Source organism: Haematobia irritans, chromosome 5 (genome assembly GCF_050003625.1).
Source record: "Haematobia irritans isolate KBUSLIRL chromosome 5, ASM5000362v1, whole genome shotgun sequence".
Classification (NCBI taxonomy): Eukaryota; Metazoa; Arthropoda; class Insecta; order Diptera; family Muscidae; genus Haematobia; species Haematobia irritans.
Window position 1 is genome coordinate 10,435,387 of NC_134401.1, and position 19,738 is coordinate 10,455,124.

The window sequence follows — 19,738 nt, forward strand, 5'->3', positions numbered from 1 at the left end:
ACAAAATTTTCTACAGAAATAAAATGTTTGACAAAATTTTCTATAGAAATAAAATTTGGACAAAATTTTTTCCTAGAAATAAAATTTTGACACAATTTTCTATAGAAATAATTTTTTAGAAAATTTTCTATAGAAATTACATTTTAATAAATTTTTCTACAGAAATGAAATTTTGAGAACATTTTCTATAGAAATAAAATTTTGAGAAATTTTTCTATAGAAATGAAACTCTGACAAAATTTTCTAAAGAAATTAAATTTTGAAAATATTTTCTATTAAAAAAAAAAAAAATTTTGTCAAAATTTGCTATAGGAACAAAATTTTGACAAAATTTTCTATAGAAATTAAATTTTGAAAAAAAAAAAATTATATTGAAACGAAATTTTGACAAAATTTGCTATAGAAATGAAATTTTGACAATATTTTCTATAAACTTAATATTTTGACCAAAATTTTTTAGAGAAATAAAATATTGACAAAGTTTTCTATAAATTAAAATTTTGAAAAAAAAAATTGATAGGAATAAAATTTTGAAAAAAAAAATTTCTGTTGAAATAAATTTTGACAAAATTTTCTATAAAAATTAAAGTTTGACAAAATTTTCTATAGAAATAAAATTTTTGACAAAATTTTCTATAGAAATAAAATTTGGATAAAATTTTCCCTAGAAATAAAATTTTGACAAAATTTTCTGTGCAAATAAAATTTTGAGAAAATTTTCTATAGAAATAATTTTTTAGAAAATTTTCTATAGAAATAACATTCTGATAAAATTTTCTACAGAAATACAATTTTGACAAAATTTTCTATAGAAATAACATTCTGATAAAATTTTCTACAGAAATAAAATTTTGACAAAATTTTCTATAGAAATAAAATTTTGACACAATTTTCTGTAGAAATAAAAATTTTGATAAAAGTTTCTGTAGAAATAAAATTTTGACAAAATTTTCTATAGAAATAAAATTTTGACACAATTTTCTGTAGAAATAAAATTTTGATGAAATTTTCTGTAGAAATAAAATTTTGACAAAATTTTCTATAGAAATAAAATTTTGACACAATTTTCTGTAGAAATAAAATTTTGATGAAATGTTATAAATAAATGACATTTTTACAAAATTTTCTATAGAAATAAAATTTTGAGACAATATTCTATAGAAATAAAAGTTTGAGACAATATTCTATAGAAATAAAATGTTTAAAAAAATTCTATAGAAACAAAACTTTGTTAAAATATTCTATAGAATTAAAATTTTACAAACTTTTCTTCAAAATTAAAATTTGACAAAATTTTCTATAAACTTAAAATTTTGACAAAAATTTTCTAGAGAAATAAAATATTGACAAAATTGTCTATAAATTAAAATTTTGAAAAAAATTGATAGGAATAAAATTTTGAAAAAAAATTTGATAGGAATAAAATTTTTTAAAAAATTTCTACTGAAAAGAAATTTTGACAAAATTTGCTATTAGAAATTAGAAATTCTATAGAAATAACATTCTGATAAAATTTTCTACAGAAATAAATTTTGAGAAAATTTTCTACAGAAATAAAATTTCGAATACATTTTCTATAGAAAAAAATTTTACAAAATTTTCTACAGAAATAACATTTTGACAAAATTTTCTGTAGAAATAAAATTTTAACAAAATTTTCTATAGAAATAAAATTTTGAGACAATATTTTATAGAAATAAATTTTTTAAAAAAGTTTCTATAGAAATAAAACTTTGTTAAAATATTCTATAGAAATAAAATTTCAACGAAATTTTCTATAGAAATAAAATTTTAACGAAATTTCCTATAGAAATAAAATTTTGACAAAATTTTTTATAAAATTAGAATTTGACAAAATTTTCTATAAAATTAAAATTTTGACAAAATATTTTATGGATATAACATTTTGGCAAAATTTTCTATAGAAATAAAATCTTGACCAAATTTTCTATAGGAATAAAATTTCGCAAAATATGATTTTTTATGTTTTGGTAACATTTTCTCGAAATTTTGATTGATCAGTTTAGGCTCCAGTGGCAACCGTGGTGCCATGCCCTTCGGTCGCCGTCATATTTAGGAGGTCACTTATCATTGAGAATGCAATCGGCCAACTCATTCCAAAAATTTCCGATAAACGGGATAGGTCCTGTCCTGTGATAGGTCCGCCAGTGGTAATTAACATCACTTTTCCGAAGGGTATGAACCGAATGGCAAAATGAGCCTAAAGTAACAGGCTGAGATTGTGATGTAATGATTAGAATGCCCTTCCTGTATACAAATTATCATGGATTCAATTCTAGGTTCCACCAAAACCAAAAAGTTATTCAGCGATGGATTATTCGCTCTCAGTAATGCTGGCGACATTGCTGAGTGTTTCAAATCTTCTTTAAGTAGTTTCAATGCAATTTGGAATGTCGTTCGAACTCGGCTATTAAAAGTAGGTCCCTTGTTATTGAGGTAAACATAAAATCAAGCAGCACTCAGTAATAAAAGAGAAGGTCACCGCTGTGGTACCACAATGTCATCCTTAAATATCGGGCTGCCCGCATATCTAACTTAATTTAACAGGCTGATACTTTGATCTAAGGTAACAATAATATCAAGTTACGCTGTTGCACTTACATTCCTCCCTGACTGATATGCATAGTTTTCTCTATTTCTTCTGTTCCCTCCTATTTATATTTATCTTTTATTGTTCAATATCTCTATCTGACTCTTTTTCTATCTTACCTCTCTTATAGTCATCACTAGCATAATAACCTATCTCTTTACCATATTTTTTACTTTTATTTCTCAATATCTCTTTGGCTCTCTTTTCAACCTCTCTCTAAATCACATCTTTTAATGTCATATTAACCCATTTATTATACCAACCATGTTTTTTGTTTTGGGTCCATAATCTAACACACTAGTCTCGGTACTTAAAGCACTTTCATTTAGCTTCGATAGTTTCTCCATGAAGTCCTGTAGGTCCAACTCTCGAACACCTTTTTTTCTCTTGCCACCTTATGGTTTTCCCCATTACTTACCCCAAGCGTTGTTGTTCCAATTCTTCTTCGTCTTCCATGATATCAACTATGGACGAGGTCATTGCAGTATTTCCTACAGCTGTGGTTAATTTGCTCGAGCATTGAGTATCCACAATATCGCCTGTCATTGCGGAGGCGGAGGAGGCGGAGGAGTGATGGGTCGATATTTGTGTTAATGGTGATGTTGATACAAGGCTCTCACAAACATTACCACTGACACTACCACTGGCAACACCACTACCACTATTGCTGTTGTTGGTTAATGTCGATGATGGTGGTGCTGCACAAATAGTTGAAGTATTGCTGTACAAATTGTTAACGATTTGTTGTTGTTGTTGCTGTTGTGGGTATTGGTATTGGTGTTGCTGATGGTGATATTGTTGTTGGTGTTGAGTCATTGGCACATCAGTTGACTGAGTAACAGGGTGTGATGTCGTCGTTTTTGTCGTTGCTATTGCCGACACAGATGTTGGTATTGTTGTTATGGATTGCTGCTGCTGTTGTTGTTGCTGTTGTTCTCCTCCTTCATTTATGTTATTGGCTGTCGTTGATAAATCGAGCCTGCAGGAAATATCACTTTCATGCAACAATGTATTTATCTCTTGCGGTAAAGGTTTTGTTAAGAATTTTGCCCTTCTGATACCTGGAAAATAAAGTGAAGAGACAAAATGCCATCAGACATGTCATGCCACAATACAAACGCATATCAGAGAAAATCGAAATTATTTTGAAATGACAATGAATCAACTCTAACCCCACACCCAATCCATGTAATCGTCATCATTATTTCAATATATTGCCAATAAAATCTCAATAATCAATCATCGTCCTCGTCATCTTTTCAGGCATATTGTACATTTCCTCCTTGGCATAATAAATTATGCCTTGAACTGAGGAAAATCTTTTATTGAAGTTGTAAGCTTTGCTGTTATTTTACTTTTGTCAGCCATTACGGGTGGTGAAAAAATGGAGAGAGAAAAAGTTTTGGGGCCATCGAGAAAGAAACTTTTTCAATCACATTTTCATTGCAACACATTTTTTCTTTGCTTGCGCTATGACTTTTCATCAAATTTCCATTGCTAAACGTTTTACTCGTGGAGTTGAGAAAGTGTCACTGTCACTAGCTGTCATCATTATCATAATCAATAAAGTAAATATGCTAGGAATGTGTGATATGCTATTAGGGTGACCAGGTGATCTTTTTTTTTTTGTTGAAGTGAAATTTGATTTATTTTTATATTCTATACAACTACGAGTACTGTGTAGAAGAAAAGAGTTTCCTTCGTTGGTTTTACGAAAAATTCTTCATTAGCTTCGCAAACTCCTCATTAAAAAAAAAAACAAAATTTTCGCGACGTGATGGTAACTGAGCCGAAGAGATGCTCGATGTTTCTTAACCGGCAGTGTGTTGAACATCGCGAGAACGATGAAGTTAAGAATCAGTGAAAAACCATCCAAGGTTTTGGGCCCCGACCATATATCTATGCTAATGTTGAAGCTTCTACCAATACTGGAAGTTCATTACTTAACTAGGCTTCCCAATTTATCCTTGGAATAACTCATAATACCCGACGTCTAGAAAAGATGATTCCATCGTGTTGGGATATCAGTCATATTTGGCTATGTGACGGTGACAGAAACGAAGAGATGCCCGAAGTTTTTAACCGGTGGTTTGTTGAGCATCCTGTGACCGATAGAGCGAAAACGAGAGCCATTCGTCACATTCGTGGTCGACGATGTTACCAAGGGCATAATCAGCGAAAAACATCCAAGGCTTTAGACCCTGATAGAATTTCTATACTAATGCTCAAGCATCTGAGAATACTGCAAGTTGAGCACTCTACCAGACTTCTCAATTTATCCCTGAAATCTATCATTGTATCCCGATGTCTGGAAATGCTAAGATGATTCCGTGTATGCGCCATGCAGTAGAAGCTCGTTGCATATCCGTTGGTTCAATTCCCCAGATTAGGCCTAACATCCCAGCAGAAGTGGCTAGTTTCGTTGAAGAGCTTGTTGAATGCCGTCATGCTAATCCTGCTAATTACAGAATACGGAGACGGAATTTATAGATTAGTAAGATAGTTCAACGAGATCAAGAGAAACACTTGGTTAGAGAACCTGATGCGTAGGTGGTTGGCAACTTGAAATTCTCCACAGTGGAGTAGTACCTCGAATGTCTTGGCTACTGTCGAGAGTGCCTGAACCTGAACCTGGGCCCAGGTAAGTTGTAGTCAACAGTAAGAGCCGCATCGAATCCCGCAACAAGGAATGGTGAGATATCAGTTTTCTTTAGCGATGTGACGGTAATTGATGCTCGAAGTTTGTTCAGCATCCCGGCAGTGATTGAGCGAAAAGGAGAGCTATTTGTCGCCTACGTGGTTTGCGAACCAGCAACACACTACAATATATCAACGATGTGACGGTAACTAATCCGAAGAGAGTCGAAAGGTTTTCAAGCGGATGCTTGTTAAGTATCCAGAGAGTGATAGGGGGCAAGGAGAACCACAGAGGAGCAGTACCTCTAGTGCCTTAGCTACTGGCGAAAGAACCTGAACCTGTACCACAGGCAGAGATAAATTGTGGTCAAATGTATGAGCCCTCTCCAGTCCCGATACAAGGAATGAAGGGATATCAGTCATCTTTGGCAATGTGATGGTTACTGATCCGAAGAGATGCTGGAAGTTTTTTAACAGACAATTTGTTATGATAAAGTGAAAATGAGAGCCATTCATCATATAGTAATAGTAGTAATAGTAATGATGGAATATCAGTTTTCTTTAGTGATGTGTCGGTAACTGATGCGAAGAAATGCTCGAAGTTTGTTCAGCATGCCGGGAGTGATTAAGCGAAAAGGAGAGCTTTTTGCTGCATACGTGGTTTTCAAGCCAGCGACACACCTTAATTTATCAGTGATGTGATGGTAACTGATCAGAAGAGAGTCGAGATGGTTTTAAACCGGGTGCATGTTAAGAATCCTGAGAGTGCTAGAGCGAAATGGAGAGTAACAGAGGAGCAGTACCTCAACTGTCATAGCTACTGGCGAGAGAACCTGAACCTAGACACAGGCACAGGTAAGCTGTGGTCAACAGTAAGAGACTTCTGGAATCTCGATAAAATGTATGATGGGATATCAGTTATCTTTGGCGAGATGCGGGAATTGATGCGAAGGGATGCCCGACGTTTTTTTTAACAGACAGTTTATTGTGATAAAGTGAAAAGGAGTACCAGTCTTCGCATTCATGGTCTTCGAAAACAATTGAAGGCTTCGGGCCCCGAAGAAATTCCTATGCAAATGTTGAAGGATCTGCCAATACTGGAAGTTGAGTACTTCAGATCAGACTTCTCAGTTTATCCTTGGAATCACAAATTATCCCGATGTGTGGAAAAGCTGATTCCGGGTATAAACTTTGCAGCAGCTACTCGCTACATACCCGCTGGTCAAATGGATCAGATGAGGCCTAAGATCCCAGCAGACTAGCGTGATGAAAGTCGTCGTGCTAAACCTGCTGATCATGGAATACAGAGACTGAATCTACGAGCATAAGAGTAACATTTGGTTAGAGAACCTGAACCAATGTAACCTAGGTACAGGCACAGGTTAGTTGTGGTCTATAGTAAAAACCCTCTTGAATTCCTATATAAGGAATTATGGGATCAGTTTTCTTTAGCGATCTGATGGTAACTGATCCGAAGAGATGCTTGAAGTTTGTTGAGCATCCTGAGAGTGATAGAGCAAAAAAGAAAGTCCTTTGTCGCATACGTGGTCGTCAAGCCAGCGACATAGCACCATTTACCTCAGCCAAAGAGTCCACTGTCATCAATTATACAAAACCTCGAGACATTAAGGATCTTGAGGGAAAGATTAATGACTACCTCCCTACACTAAGGGATTTCTTTGTCAGCAGGAATCTGAAACGTTCTACTCCCAAATCGACAGTAACCATTTTTACATCGTGGAGCAAAGAAGTGAACCAAGAGCTTCGCATCCCCAAATACAAACACACCAAGGTTTTTGGCGTGACGTTTGATTGTTTGTTCCTTTTTAGAAAGCATGTGAAAATGGTTGCCAAAAACGTTGGGTGTGGAAAAAAGATCCTGAAGACATTGGCTGGAAGCACTTAGGGGAAAGATAAAGAGACGATTCAAAAGACCTGCGAGCCTAGTGGTCGTCGACTTATAGATTTTGCGGTCGTCGTTTGGACACCCAGTATTAATGATATCCAATGGAGAAATCTTCAAATGGTGCAAACTACTGTGTTGCGGATTGCCACTGGATGTCACTCAAAAACAGCAGAACAGCATCTGAAGCGTGAGGCCAAAAAGCTCTCGGTAAGGCAACGCTGCGACCTCTTCACCTATCCGCTACTAATAAAGTGCAGAGAGGAAAAGCACCCAAACCATGCCAAATACAGGAGGGTTTCATCTGAAGGCGCCAAGCTCATCCGCTTAGATTTCAGGGAAGAAGTACATTCAATTGACCACTTGATCGACTATGATGTTGATGATGGAATACGGGCGGCATTGAGGGCAGCGCAAACGGCAGCGGTTCAGAAAGTAATAGCTTCATACCAATGCAGAGTTGTGCTGGGTGGAAGACCACCACCTGTCCACGATGACGAGAGACGGCTGCCTAGAGAGACCAGGTCAGTGCTATCTCATCTAAGATCTCGTATCTCCAGGAATTTGAAAAATTACCGCTCTCTACAAATCACGAGACATCTATTCGCTTGTCCCACAAAACCAACAGACCTTACACCTACTTAACTCTGGACTCATTCAATAGTGGCTCTGGATCTATCGAAAGCATACGATACGATTGGGCATGCCAGACTGTTCGTGGACATCGAAAACACAACCCTACCGGCAGGAACCAAACGTTAGAATCCTTATTATCTATTCAAGCGCCAGTTGTATGTGAAATTTAGAGATAGAAAGTCAAGGCGTCGTACAGTGAAAGAGGGAATAGAGAGACCAGGTCAGTGCTATCTCAGCTAAGATCTCGTATCTCCAGGAATTTGAATAATTACCGCTCTCTACACATCACGAGGCATCTATTCGCGTGTCCCACAAAACCAACAGACCTTACACCTACTTAACTCTGGACTCATTCAATAGTGGCTATGGATTTATCGAAAGCATACGATACGATTGGGCATGCCAGACTGTTCGTGAACATCGAAAACAAAGCCCTACCGGCAGGAACCAAACGTTAGAATCCTTATTATCTCTTCGAGCTCCAGTTGTATGTGGAATTTAGAGATAGAAAGTCAAGGCGTCGTACATTGAAAGAGGGAATTCCTCAAGGTAGCGCTTCAGAATGTGATATCTTCCTACACGCAAAGAAAAAAAACGTTTGGAAAACGTGTACCGAAAACGTTTTTCTTTTGTTAGAGTTTTTTGAATTGCTTCGAAAAGTATACACTTTTATCACCAAAAAAAATCGTTTGTTACAAAATGTTTATTTTTTCAATAAAAAAAGTTATTTTTGAAACAACAACAGAGTCCATTTCGTTTCTATCAAACACTGTTCTTTTCTGACTTTTGGTCTTTAATAAAACACATTTTACAGTTCAAAATTTAATATAGTACAATGTAATGTTGAACATTTTTTTCGGAATCTTCCGAACATATGTAGAATGTATGTAAAAAAAAAAAAAAAAAAAAAAAAAACTTTGGTCGAAGCAGGGATCGAACCCACGACCCTTGGCATGAGAGTCAGACGTAGCAACCACTGCTCCACGGTGCCAAAGTAAATGTTTGTTTCTGTTAAATAAACTTTGTTTATTCGGTTCGTGGGCGCCGCAAGCTATGCTATATAAATATAACTTATATGGATATTTATCTATTGGTGACCATAACAGGTACATAGCTCAGTGGTTAGTGTGTTGGCTTACAAAGTGCATGGTCCGCGGTTCGATTCTCCGTCCAGGCGAAAGGTAAAAAAATTTTAAAAATTTATAAAATCGTATAATTTCTTCTACATTGTTTGTATTACAGAAAAAGGTGCTAAGAACTAAAAATCTTCGTGGAAGTGAGAAAGATGTGAGGGAAAATGCAATTAGCCAGAAAAAATTTTTTGTTGAGTTAGTCTTTATGAAATTGTTTTTACATCCTGGAAAAGAATAAACGTTTATCACAAAAAGTATATACTTTTCTTCCAAATACACTTCCTTACAGCGAAAAGCAAATGAGAAACGAACTTTGTTTGTCTAAAATTTCGTTTGGGAGGAAAGAATTATTTTTTTGCGTGTACCAGTACAGCGTTGTACTGGGTCGAAGACCATCATTTGTCAGCGACGACGAGAGACGGCTGCCTAGGGAGATCAGATCTGGCATCTCTAAGATATTTGCCCACATTGTGAACATTCGCCTCGCACCCAAGGCATCTCATCGCATGTCCTGCAAAACCAACAGACTAGACACCTACTCCACTCTGAAATCATTCAGATGAGGCAGCTCGACCTAAAACAATAATTCAAAACCATCCAAGGCCCTGGGTCCCGACTAATATTGAAGCACCCGGGAATACTGAGGGTTGAGTACTGGACCAGGCTCCTTAATTTGGCCCGTTATACCCGATGCCTGGAAAATGGGTAGGGCGATTCCACTCCTGAGGCCAGGCAAGTTGCGGAACAGCGTTGTGGACTTGCCAAACTACCAGCATGGACTTCGACAACAGCATGCAAAACAACAGTTTTTCATGTCATTACGTCATACATAAGTAGAGGATTCAGTCAACCCAAGCCGTGTCACAGGACGGTCCTCGTGGCCCTATGGTTACGTTAGGTTAGGTGGCAGCCCGATGTATCAGGCTCACTTAGACTATTCGGACTCGGCTATAAAAAGGAGGTCCCTTGTCATTGAGCTTAACATAGAATCGGGCAGCACTCAGTGATAAGAGAGAAGTTCACCAATGTGATACCACATGCTGCCCGATTCTATGTTAAGCTCAATGACAAGGGACCTCCTTTTTATAGCCGAGTCCGAACGGCGTTCCACCTTGCAGTGAAACCACTTAGAGAAGCTTTGAAACCCTCGGAAATGTCACCAGCATTACTGAGGTGGGATAATCCACCGCTGGAAAACTTTTTTTGGTGTTCGGTCGAAGCAGGAATCGAACCCATGACCTTGTGTATGCAAGGCGGGCATGCTAACCATTGCACCACGGTGGCTCCCCTATCTAAAGCACTCAATACAGTCAGCCATGTCGGATTATTCGAGGACATCGAAAACATAGCCCTAGCGACATGAACCAATCTTTGTATTCGAGTGGCAGTCGTATGTGGAATTTGGAGATAGAAAGTCAAGACCACGTAGAGTGAAACAGGGAATTCCCCAAGGTGGGGTGATATCTCTGGTACTGTTCACCGTCTATCTATTCTCTATTCCATCCCATCCTGACGGCATTGGGATTGTATGATTTGCGGACAACTGTGCAATGATGGCAGTCGGGTTCAATGTAGCACCAACCTATTAAGTTCACATGGTCACCTCAATTTTCATAAATCGTGTTCGCCCTGCTTTCGTCAGCTCAGCAATAATGTTTTGGAAAGTTATCACACTTAATTTTAACCATTTAATGACATATTGCCATAGGGAAGTTAAAATGTCCTCGTATGGTATTTTGTCACATATTGCTTGAATATAAATCCAAACGACAGCACTAAAACTCATGTGAACAGTGCGCTTGTTTTTAATTTCCTTAATACTTTTAGAGAGGTATAGTGTGTGTGTGTGTGGGCAACATTGTCAAGAGTATTTGGGTGTGTGTGTGTTTAAGATTACGCTTGAAGTTAAACGAAAGTCTAAATTGAATTCTGTGATTGATTATCCTTTCCGATATTAAGAGCTAACATTTGGCGTGGCATTTTATCCTCTACTTGGTGGGGGATTTCGTTAATGTTCTACGAGAAGTTTCGATACTTGGTTTGTTAAGCTATACAGATATAATTTTTGCTATAAGCAGTTTAATTTGATTTAGCGAACATCACTTAATACTCAAATGCTGTCAAAATGGTTTTGCAGAATTATAAGTTAGCGGTTTGAAGTTGAAGGATATCTTCTTCAAATTTGAGTAATTTGTAAAATTGGCAACTTTTAGTCATAGGAAATTTTCTTAATGGTTTTGGTTACACTTTAATGGAGAACTCATCTCTTAGAAAAATAGGAACTAAGAGGAAAATGGAATTAAAATTTCTTCGAATATGGTGACTTTGTAGAGAAACTAAGGCGGATAAAGTCAGATAGGTGGAACCCTTTTCAAACACGAATCGAAGATCATGTGGTCCAAATTGATAATATTATTATATCCTGTATCACTCTGTGGAATATACAGGGTGACAGTTATGTATTGTAATCATCTTCAAGTTGCTATCATTTCTAAACCTCTTGCTTACCAGATAACAAAAACATTCAGAAGTTAAATCGTGCTGGGTTTGGATGGAAGACTACATGTGGCTATCGTTACAACCCTCCAGCATTTAAATGTGAATAAATGAAAAACCTTTTTCGTATCATCTCTCGTCAACAGATATTTTACAAATCTTATGGCACCCACAAAATAGTCGTATATTCGAAATTTGAGAAAAACACATCAATGGTCATATGTCGGCGACAATCCATATCCAAATCTGCACAGATTTCATATCGATGTGGTACTACCGTAAACTCCCAGTGGCTAGATGTTAGCCCAAAGATCTCCTAAAGCAAACTCTAGGTCTGAAGGCCTCAATAAAAGAACTGTAGGCACGAAAGACTTAGTAGAGGAACTGTGGACACGAAGGTCTTAAACAGGCAATTGCTGGCCTAAAGATCTCAATAGGGGAACTCTAGCCCCGAAGATTTAAGTAGAGGAAGTGGTAGTACCGAACGTCTCTGTAATTGGGTAGAAGGCACACATGTGCCAGTAGGCGAACTGTAGGCAGGAAGATCTTAGTACAGGACCGAATATCTCACAACTGGAACTGGAGGCCTTGAAAGCCCGTGATGGGAAACTTTAGCGCCATAGATCTCAAAGTGTAAGCCCGAAGGTTCCCAGTACAGATAGTGCAACTCTGTTAGGGTGGCTGTAGGCCCAAAGATCTCTGTAGGCCAGCAGTTCCTGAACTGAGACGTTCGCGTCAGAAAGTTTCAGGGGTCGCAAAATTGAAGCTATAGACCCGAAGGTCACAGTGGGTAGATGTTGGTCCAAAGATCTCAGAACGCGAACTGGAGGTCTCAATAGATGAACTGTAGGTATGAAATTTTTAATAGAGAAACTGAGGGCACGAAGGTTTGAAAAAAGAAATTGCAGGCCTGAAGACCTCCGAAGGTGCTCCTAAAGACCTCAATAGGGTGCCCGAAAATCTCATTAGGTTAACCGTAGGCTGGAAGATCTGAGTAGGGGAACTGTAGACGCGAAGACTTCAGTAGTGGAATTGTGGGCCCGAAAGTCTTAGTAGCGGAAATGCTGGCCCGAAAATTTAAGTAGGGGAATTGCAGGTCGGAGATCTCGGTAGGGAAACTGCAGACGCGAAGTAAAACCATGTGCCATATCATATTATGATAGATGAAGCCTTGCAGAGTCATGGGTTCAATCCACCATTGCGACAGTTCGTACAATTCTACAAAAAATGGTAGATTTTTTACTGTTTGGTGGATTGGCAAAATTCATGATGTTTTGTTAAATTTTGCAAAATATTTCTCCCCTACTAAGAAGTACTTCACAAATTACTTCAAGAAATAAAATGTTAACAACATTTTCTATGGAAATAAAATTTTGACAAAATTTTCTATAGACATGAAATTTTCACAAAATTTTCTATAGAAATAAAATTTTCACACAGTTTTCTATAGAAATAAAATTTTGACAAATTTTTCGATAGCAATAAAATTTTGACGAAATTTTCTATAGCAATAAAATTTTGACAAAATTTTCTATTGAAATAAAATTTTGACAAAATTTTCGATAGCAATAAAATTTTGACAAATATTTCGATAGCAATAAAGTTTTGACAAAATTTTCTTTAGAACTAAAATGTTAAACAAAATTTTCTATAGAAGTAAAATTGTGACAAAATTTTCTATAGAAATAATATGTTGACTAAATTTTCTATAGAAATAATGAGAAAATGAGAAAATTTTCTATAGACGTGAAATTTTGACAAAACTCTCTATAGTAATAAAATTTTGACAAAATTTTCTAAGGCAATAGAATTTTGACAACATTTTCTATAGCAATAAAATTTTGACAAAATTTTCTATAGAAATTAAATTTTTAAAAAAATTTCTATAGAAATAAAATCTGCAAAAAGTTTTCTAAAGCAATAAAATTTTGACAAAATTTTCAATAGAAATAAAATTTTGACAAAATATTCCATAGAAATAAAATTTTGACAAAATTTTCTACAGCAATATAATTTTGACAAATTTTTCGATAGCAAAAAAATTTTGACAAAATTTTCTTTAGAACTAAAATGTTAAAAAAATCTATAGAAATAAAATTTTGACAAAATTTTCTATAGAAGTAAAATTTTGACAAAATTTTCTAAAGAAGTAAAATTGTGACAAAATTTTCTATAGAAATAATATTTAAATTTTCTATGGAAATAAAATTTTGACAAAATTCTCTATAGCAAATAAAATTTTGACAAAATTTTCTATAGCAATAAAATTTTGACAAAATTTTCTAAAGCAATATAATTTTGACAAAATTTTCTAAAGCAATATAATTTTGACAAAATTATCTAAAGCATTAAAATTTTGACAAAATTTTTTAAAGCAATAAAATTTTGACAAAATTTTCTAAAGCAAATAAAAATTTTGACAAAATTTTCTTTAGAACTAAAATGTTAAAAAAAATCTATAGAAATAAAATTTTGACAAAATTTTCTATAGAAGTAAAATTTTGACAAAATTTTCTAAAGAAGTAAAATTGTGACAAAATTTTCTATAGAAATAATATTTAAATTTTCTATGGAAATAAAATTTTGACAAAATTTTCGATAGCAATAAAATTTTGACAAAATTCTCTATAGCAATAAAATTTTGACAAAATTTTCTATAGCAATAAAATTTTGACAAAATTTTCTAAAGCAATATAATTTTGACAAAATTTTCTAAAGCAATATAATTTTGACAAAATTTTCTAAAGCATTAAAATTTTGACAAAATTTTTTAAAGCAATAAAATTTTGACAAAATTTTCTAAAGCAATAAAATTTTGACAAAATTTTCTTTAGAACTAAAATGTTAAAAAAAATCTATAGAAATAAAATTTTGACAAAATTTTCTATAGAAGTAAAATTTTGACAAAATTTTCTAAAGAAGTAAAATTGTGACAAAATTTTCTATAGAAATAATATTTAAATTTTCTATGGAAATAAAATTTTGACAAAATTTTCGATAGCAATAAAATTTTGACAAAATTCTCTATAGCAATAAAATTTTGACAAAATTTTCTATAGCAATAAAATTTTGACAAAATTTTCTAAAGCAATATTATTTTGACAAAATTTTCTAAAGCAATATAATTTTGACAAAATTTTCTAAAGCATTCAAATTTTGACAAAATTTTTTAAAGCAATAAAATTTTGACAAAATTTTCTAAAGCAATAAAATTTTGACAAAATTTTCTTTAGAACTAAAATGTTTAAAAAAATCTATAGAAATAAAATTTTGACAAAATTTTCTATAGAAGTAAAATTTTGACAAAATTTTCTAAAGAAGTAAAATTGTGACAAAATTTTCTATAGAAATAATATTTAAATTTTCTATGGAAATAAAATTTTGACAAAATTTTCGATAGCAATAAAATTTTGACAAAATTCTCTATAGCAATAAAATTTTGACAAAATTTTCTATAGCAATAAAATTTTGACAAAATTTTCTAAAGCAATATAATTTTGACAAAATTTTCTAAAGCAATATAATTTTTACAAAATTTTCTAAAGCAATAAAATTTTGACAAAATTTTCTATGGAAATAAAATTTTGCTAAAATTTTCTATAGAAATAAAATTTTGCTAAAATTTTCTATAGAAATAAAAATTTGCTAAAATTTTCTATAGAAATAAAATTTTGACAAAATTTTCTATTGCTCCAGTGCGAAGAATATTTTTTGTTCTTATTCCGCAAGGTCTTGTTGATCCTTTTCCAGACCACATTTTATTTTGACTTTCAAAATGACTCGAATAATTGTGTTAGTTTTGTATAAATATTTAAACCCTCTTGGGTCAATCAATATACGAATAAACTTTAACATTTGTAATTGTTATTTTGATGAGTTTAGGTTTCTTTTGTTGGTATACTCAACGGGTTTTCCACAAAAGTTAGCGTTAACTAAACTTAATGTTGACTTTGTTTTTCTGACATTTGCGAATTTCAATCAAAAGTTGTCTACACCAGTTTACAAAATGACGTTCATGTGACTTGGTTTTATCCATACTTTGAACTTCTGAATTCTCTGAATTACTAGTAGAGCAAACAAATGGATAAAAACTAAAGGAAATTATTCAGAAGTCAATGCAGTGAGTGTGTGTGTGAGAGTGAGAGAGTAGTTTACACACGTTCACACTTATTCACACACAAACAAAGTGGGTCATTATTTTAAACGAAACTAACTGCATTTGTCACATTTTCCACTAAATTGTATTACACATTGATGGGGGCAAAATGGGCAAGAGAAAATGTTGTTCAGTTTATTGGCAATGACAAGCGCGAACTAACTAAATGACAAACATTTGCATTTTCTCTCCCTCTCTCTCTATCTCCCTAAAGAGATTCCCTTTTATACTGACTGTTTCCTGATTTTCTGCTAGCATTCGTTTTTACAAATCATTTGGATAGCTTCAAGCATCAAATGTAATTAAAACAAACGTTAAAACTTTCACAGAGCTTTAGATGTAGGGACATGTTAGAGGGAAACGTATAATTAGAATAAACTTCAAGCAAAAGAGTCAACTAAAATGAATTTTATATACTCTTCCATGGGGACATTGGACAATAACATAAAATTAAAATAAATTTCATATAGGTTCGTTATACAATTTCAATAGAAATTTTTGCACTTTTGTAAAAATTTCATTTCTGTAGAAAATTTTGTCAAAATTTTATTTCCAAAGAAAATTTTATGTACATATTTTTTTTTTAAATTTCATTTCTATAAACAATTTTATTTCTATAGATAATTTTTGTCAAAATGTCATTCCTATATAAAATTTTGTCAAAATTTTATTTCTTTAGTAAATTTTGTTAAAAATTTTATTTGTATAGAAAATTTTGTCAAAATTTTATTTCTATAGAAAACTTTTGCAAAACTATGTTTCTATAGAAAATTTTGTCAATATTTTATTTGTGAAGAAAATTTTGTCAAAATTTTATTTTGATATAAAATTTTTGCAGAATTTTATTTGTTTTAAAAATTTGTCCAAATTTTATTTCTGAAGAAAATTTTGTCAAAATTTTATTTCTATACAACATTTTGTCAAAATTTTATTTCTATAGAAAATTTTTGTTAAAATTTTATTTCTATAGAAAATTTTGTCAAAATTTTATTTTGATATAAAATTTTTGCAGAATTTTATTTGTTTTAAAAATTTGTCCAAATTTTATTTCTGAAGAAAATTTTGTCAAAATTTTATTTCTATACAACATTTTGTCAAAATTTTATTTCTATAGAAAATTTTTGTTAAAATTTTATTTCTATAGAAAATTTTGTCAACATTTTATTTCCATGAAAATTTTGTCAAAATTTTATTTCTATAGAATTTTTTGCCAAAATTTTATTTTTATGGAAAGTTTTGTCAACTTTTTTTCTATAGATAATTTTGTCAAAATGTTATTTCTTACGAAAATTTTAACAAAATTTTATTTCTGTAGAAATGTTTGTAAAAATGTTATTTCTATAGAAAATTTTGTCAAAATATTATTTCTATAGAAAATTTTGTCAAAATGTTATTTCTATAAAAATTTTGTCAAATTATTATTTCTTTAGAAAATTTTAGTTATTTAGAAAATTTTGTAAAAATTTTATTTTTATAGACAATTTTGTCAAAATTTTATTTCTATAGAAAATTTTGTCAACATTTTATTTCTATAGAAAACTTTTGCAAAACTATTTTTCTATAGGATAGGTTAGGTTAGGTTAGGTTAGATTAGGTGGCAGCCCGATGTATCAGGCTCACTTAGACTATTCAGTCCATTGTGATACCACATTGGTGAACTTCTCTCTTATCACTGACTGCTGCCCGATTCCATGTTAAGCTCAATGACAAGGGACCTCATTTTTATAGCCGAGTCCGAACGGCGTTCCACATTGCAGTGAAACCACTTAGAGAAGCTTTGAAACCCTCAGAAATGGCACCAGCATTACTGAGGTGGAATAATCCACCGCTGAAAAACTTTTTGGTGTTCGGTCGAAGCAGGAATCGAACCCACGACCTTTTGTATGCAAGGCGGGCATGCTAACCATTGCACCACGGTGGCTCCCTAATTCTATAGAAAATTTTGTTAATATTTTATTTCTATAGAAAATTTTGCCAACATTTTATATCCATAGAAATTTTTGTCAAAATTTTATTTCTTTAGAAAATTTTGTCAACATTTTATTTCTATAGAAAAATTTGCAAAACTATACGCTGTAGAAAATTTTGTTAAAATTTTATTTCTATAGAACATTTTGTCAACATTTTATTTCCATAGAAAATTTTGTCTACATTTTATTTCAATAGAAAATTTTAGTTATTTAGAAAATTATTTAAAAATTTTATTTCTATAGACAATTTTGTCAAAATTTTATTTTTATAGAAAACTTTTGCAAAACTATACTTCTATAGAAAATTTTGTTAAAATTTTATTTCTATAGAAAATTTTGTCAACATTTTATTTCTATAGAAAATTTTGTCAAAATTTTATTTCTGAAGAAAATTTTGTCAAAATTTTATTTCGATAGAAAATTTTGTCAAAATTTTATTTCGATAGAAAATTTTTGGCAGAATTTTATTTCTGTTACAAATTTGTCAAAATTTTATTTCTGAAAAAAATTTTATCAAAATTTTATTTCTATACAACATTTTGTCAAAATTTTATTTTGTCGTTTTTTTATTTCAGCTTAAAACCATACATTGACTAAACTACAAGAGTAGCTTAACCAACAGAGGAAAAGAATGTTTGTCAAATTTATTTTTATAGACAATTTTTGTTAGAATTTTATTTCTATAGAAAATTTTGTCAACATTTTATTTCTAAAAAAAAATGTTGTCATATTTTTATTTCTATAGACCAGTTTGTCAAAATGTTATTTATATAGAAATTTTTTGCCAAAATCTTATTTCTATAGAAAAATTTGTCAAAATTTTATTTCTATGGAAAGTTTTGTAAAAATTTTATTTCATAAAATAATTGATCATAATTTTTGTTCTATAGAAAATTTTGTCAATTTTTTTTTCTATAGAATTTTTTTTTCTATAAAGAATGTTGCAAAATTTTATTTCTATAGAAAATTTTGTCAACATGTTGTTTTTATACACAATTGTGTAAAGATTTTATTTCTATAGAAAATCTTGTAAAATTTTTATTTCTATAGAAAATTTTGTCAAAATATTGTTTATAAGAAAATTTTGTCAAAATTTTATTTCTATAAAAAAATTTGTTAAAATTTTATTTCTATAGAAAACTTTGTCAACATTTTATTTCCATAGAAAATTTTGTCAAAATATTATTTCTAAAAAAATTTTGTCATATTTTTATTTCTATAGACCATTTTGTCAAAATGTTATTTCTATAGAATTTTTTTCCAAAATCTTATTTCTATAGAAAAATTTGTCAAAATTTTATTTCTATAAAATATGTTGTCAAATTTTTTGTCTAAATTTTATTTCCAGAAAATTTTGTCAAAATTATTATTATTTATTTCTATAAAAATTTATCCAATTCTTATTTCTATAGACAATTTTGTCACGATTTTAGTTCCATAGATTTTTTTTTTTTTTATTTAATTTTTTTAGAACATTTTGAACATTATTAGGCCATGGATTTAAATTTAGAATAATTGCTTAAAAAAATTAATTTTAAAATTACCCGAAACATTTTTATTTATTTTTATTATTTGTATTCATAATTATTTATGATTATAAATATGTAAGAAAAAGCAAATAAATAGTTTTTATAATTTATACTAAATTGTTTGAATTCGTATCATAAAGTCGACTCTGCTCAACTTTAATGATTTCCATCGTGTTCCAAATATATGTTTGTGGAATATTTTTCTTCTACTACTATAGTGCATGCTATGGAAAAACTGTTTCGTTTAGTTTCATAACCAAGGGCAAAACTAAATAACCGCAAGTTTAGCTATGGGACACAATACTAAAATAACAAAAATTTCCACGAAACGAAATAGAACGGAAAAGGAGGAAAATGCATGGGGTTTTTGGAGGGGTTCGTAGAAAAGAGCCATGATGTAAAGGAAATACAAATTTAGTCCAAAGTGGAGCCTTAAAATTATATTAAACCATCATCGCCACTGGAATTTTATGGATACGGAAATATTTAGTGGGTATAAACAATACAGTGGTGATACACAGAAAAAAATATCACCAAAATATTTCCAATTAAAAAGTTAATGGAAGTTGAAAATTTTTTCAATTAATAAATAAATTGATACAAATAACTTTTTAATCATGATAGAAACATTAAGTTAATTAAGTCAATGATTGAAAATTTAAAAATT

General features: G+C 31.6%; 1 protein-coding gene across 1 annotated transcript in view; it reads right to left on the reverse strand.

Annotated features, from left to right (window-relative positions):
* The window catches only part of LOC142239505 (uncharacterized), a 95,249-nt gene that overhangs the window by 21,488 nt on the left and 54,023 nt on the right, over positions 1-19,738 (reverse strand). Inside the window, exon 10 of the mRNA XM_075311296.1 lies at positions 3,030-3,672. Coding sequence (XP_075167411.1) covers positions 3,030-3,672 — 643 coding nt within the window. The remainder of the gene's footprint in view (positions 1-3,029; positions 3,673-19,738) is intronic.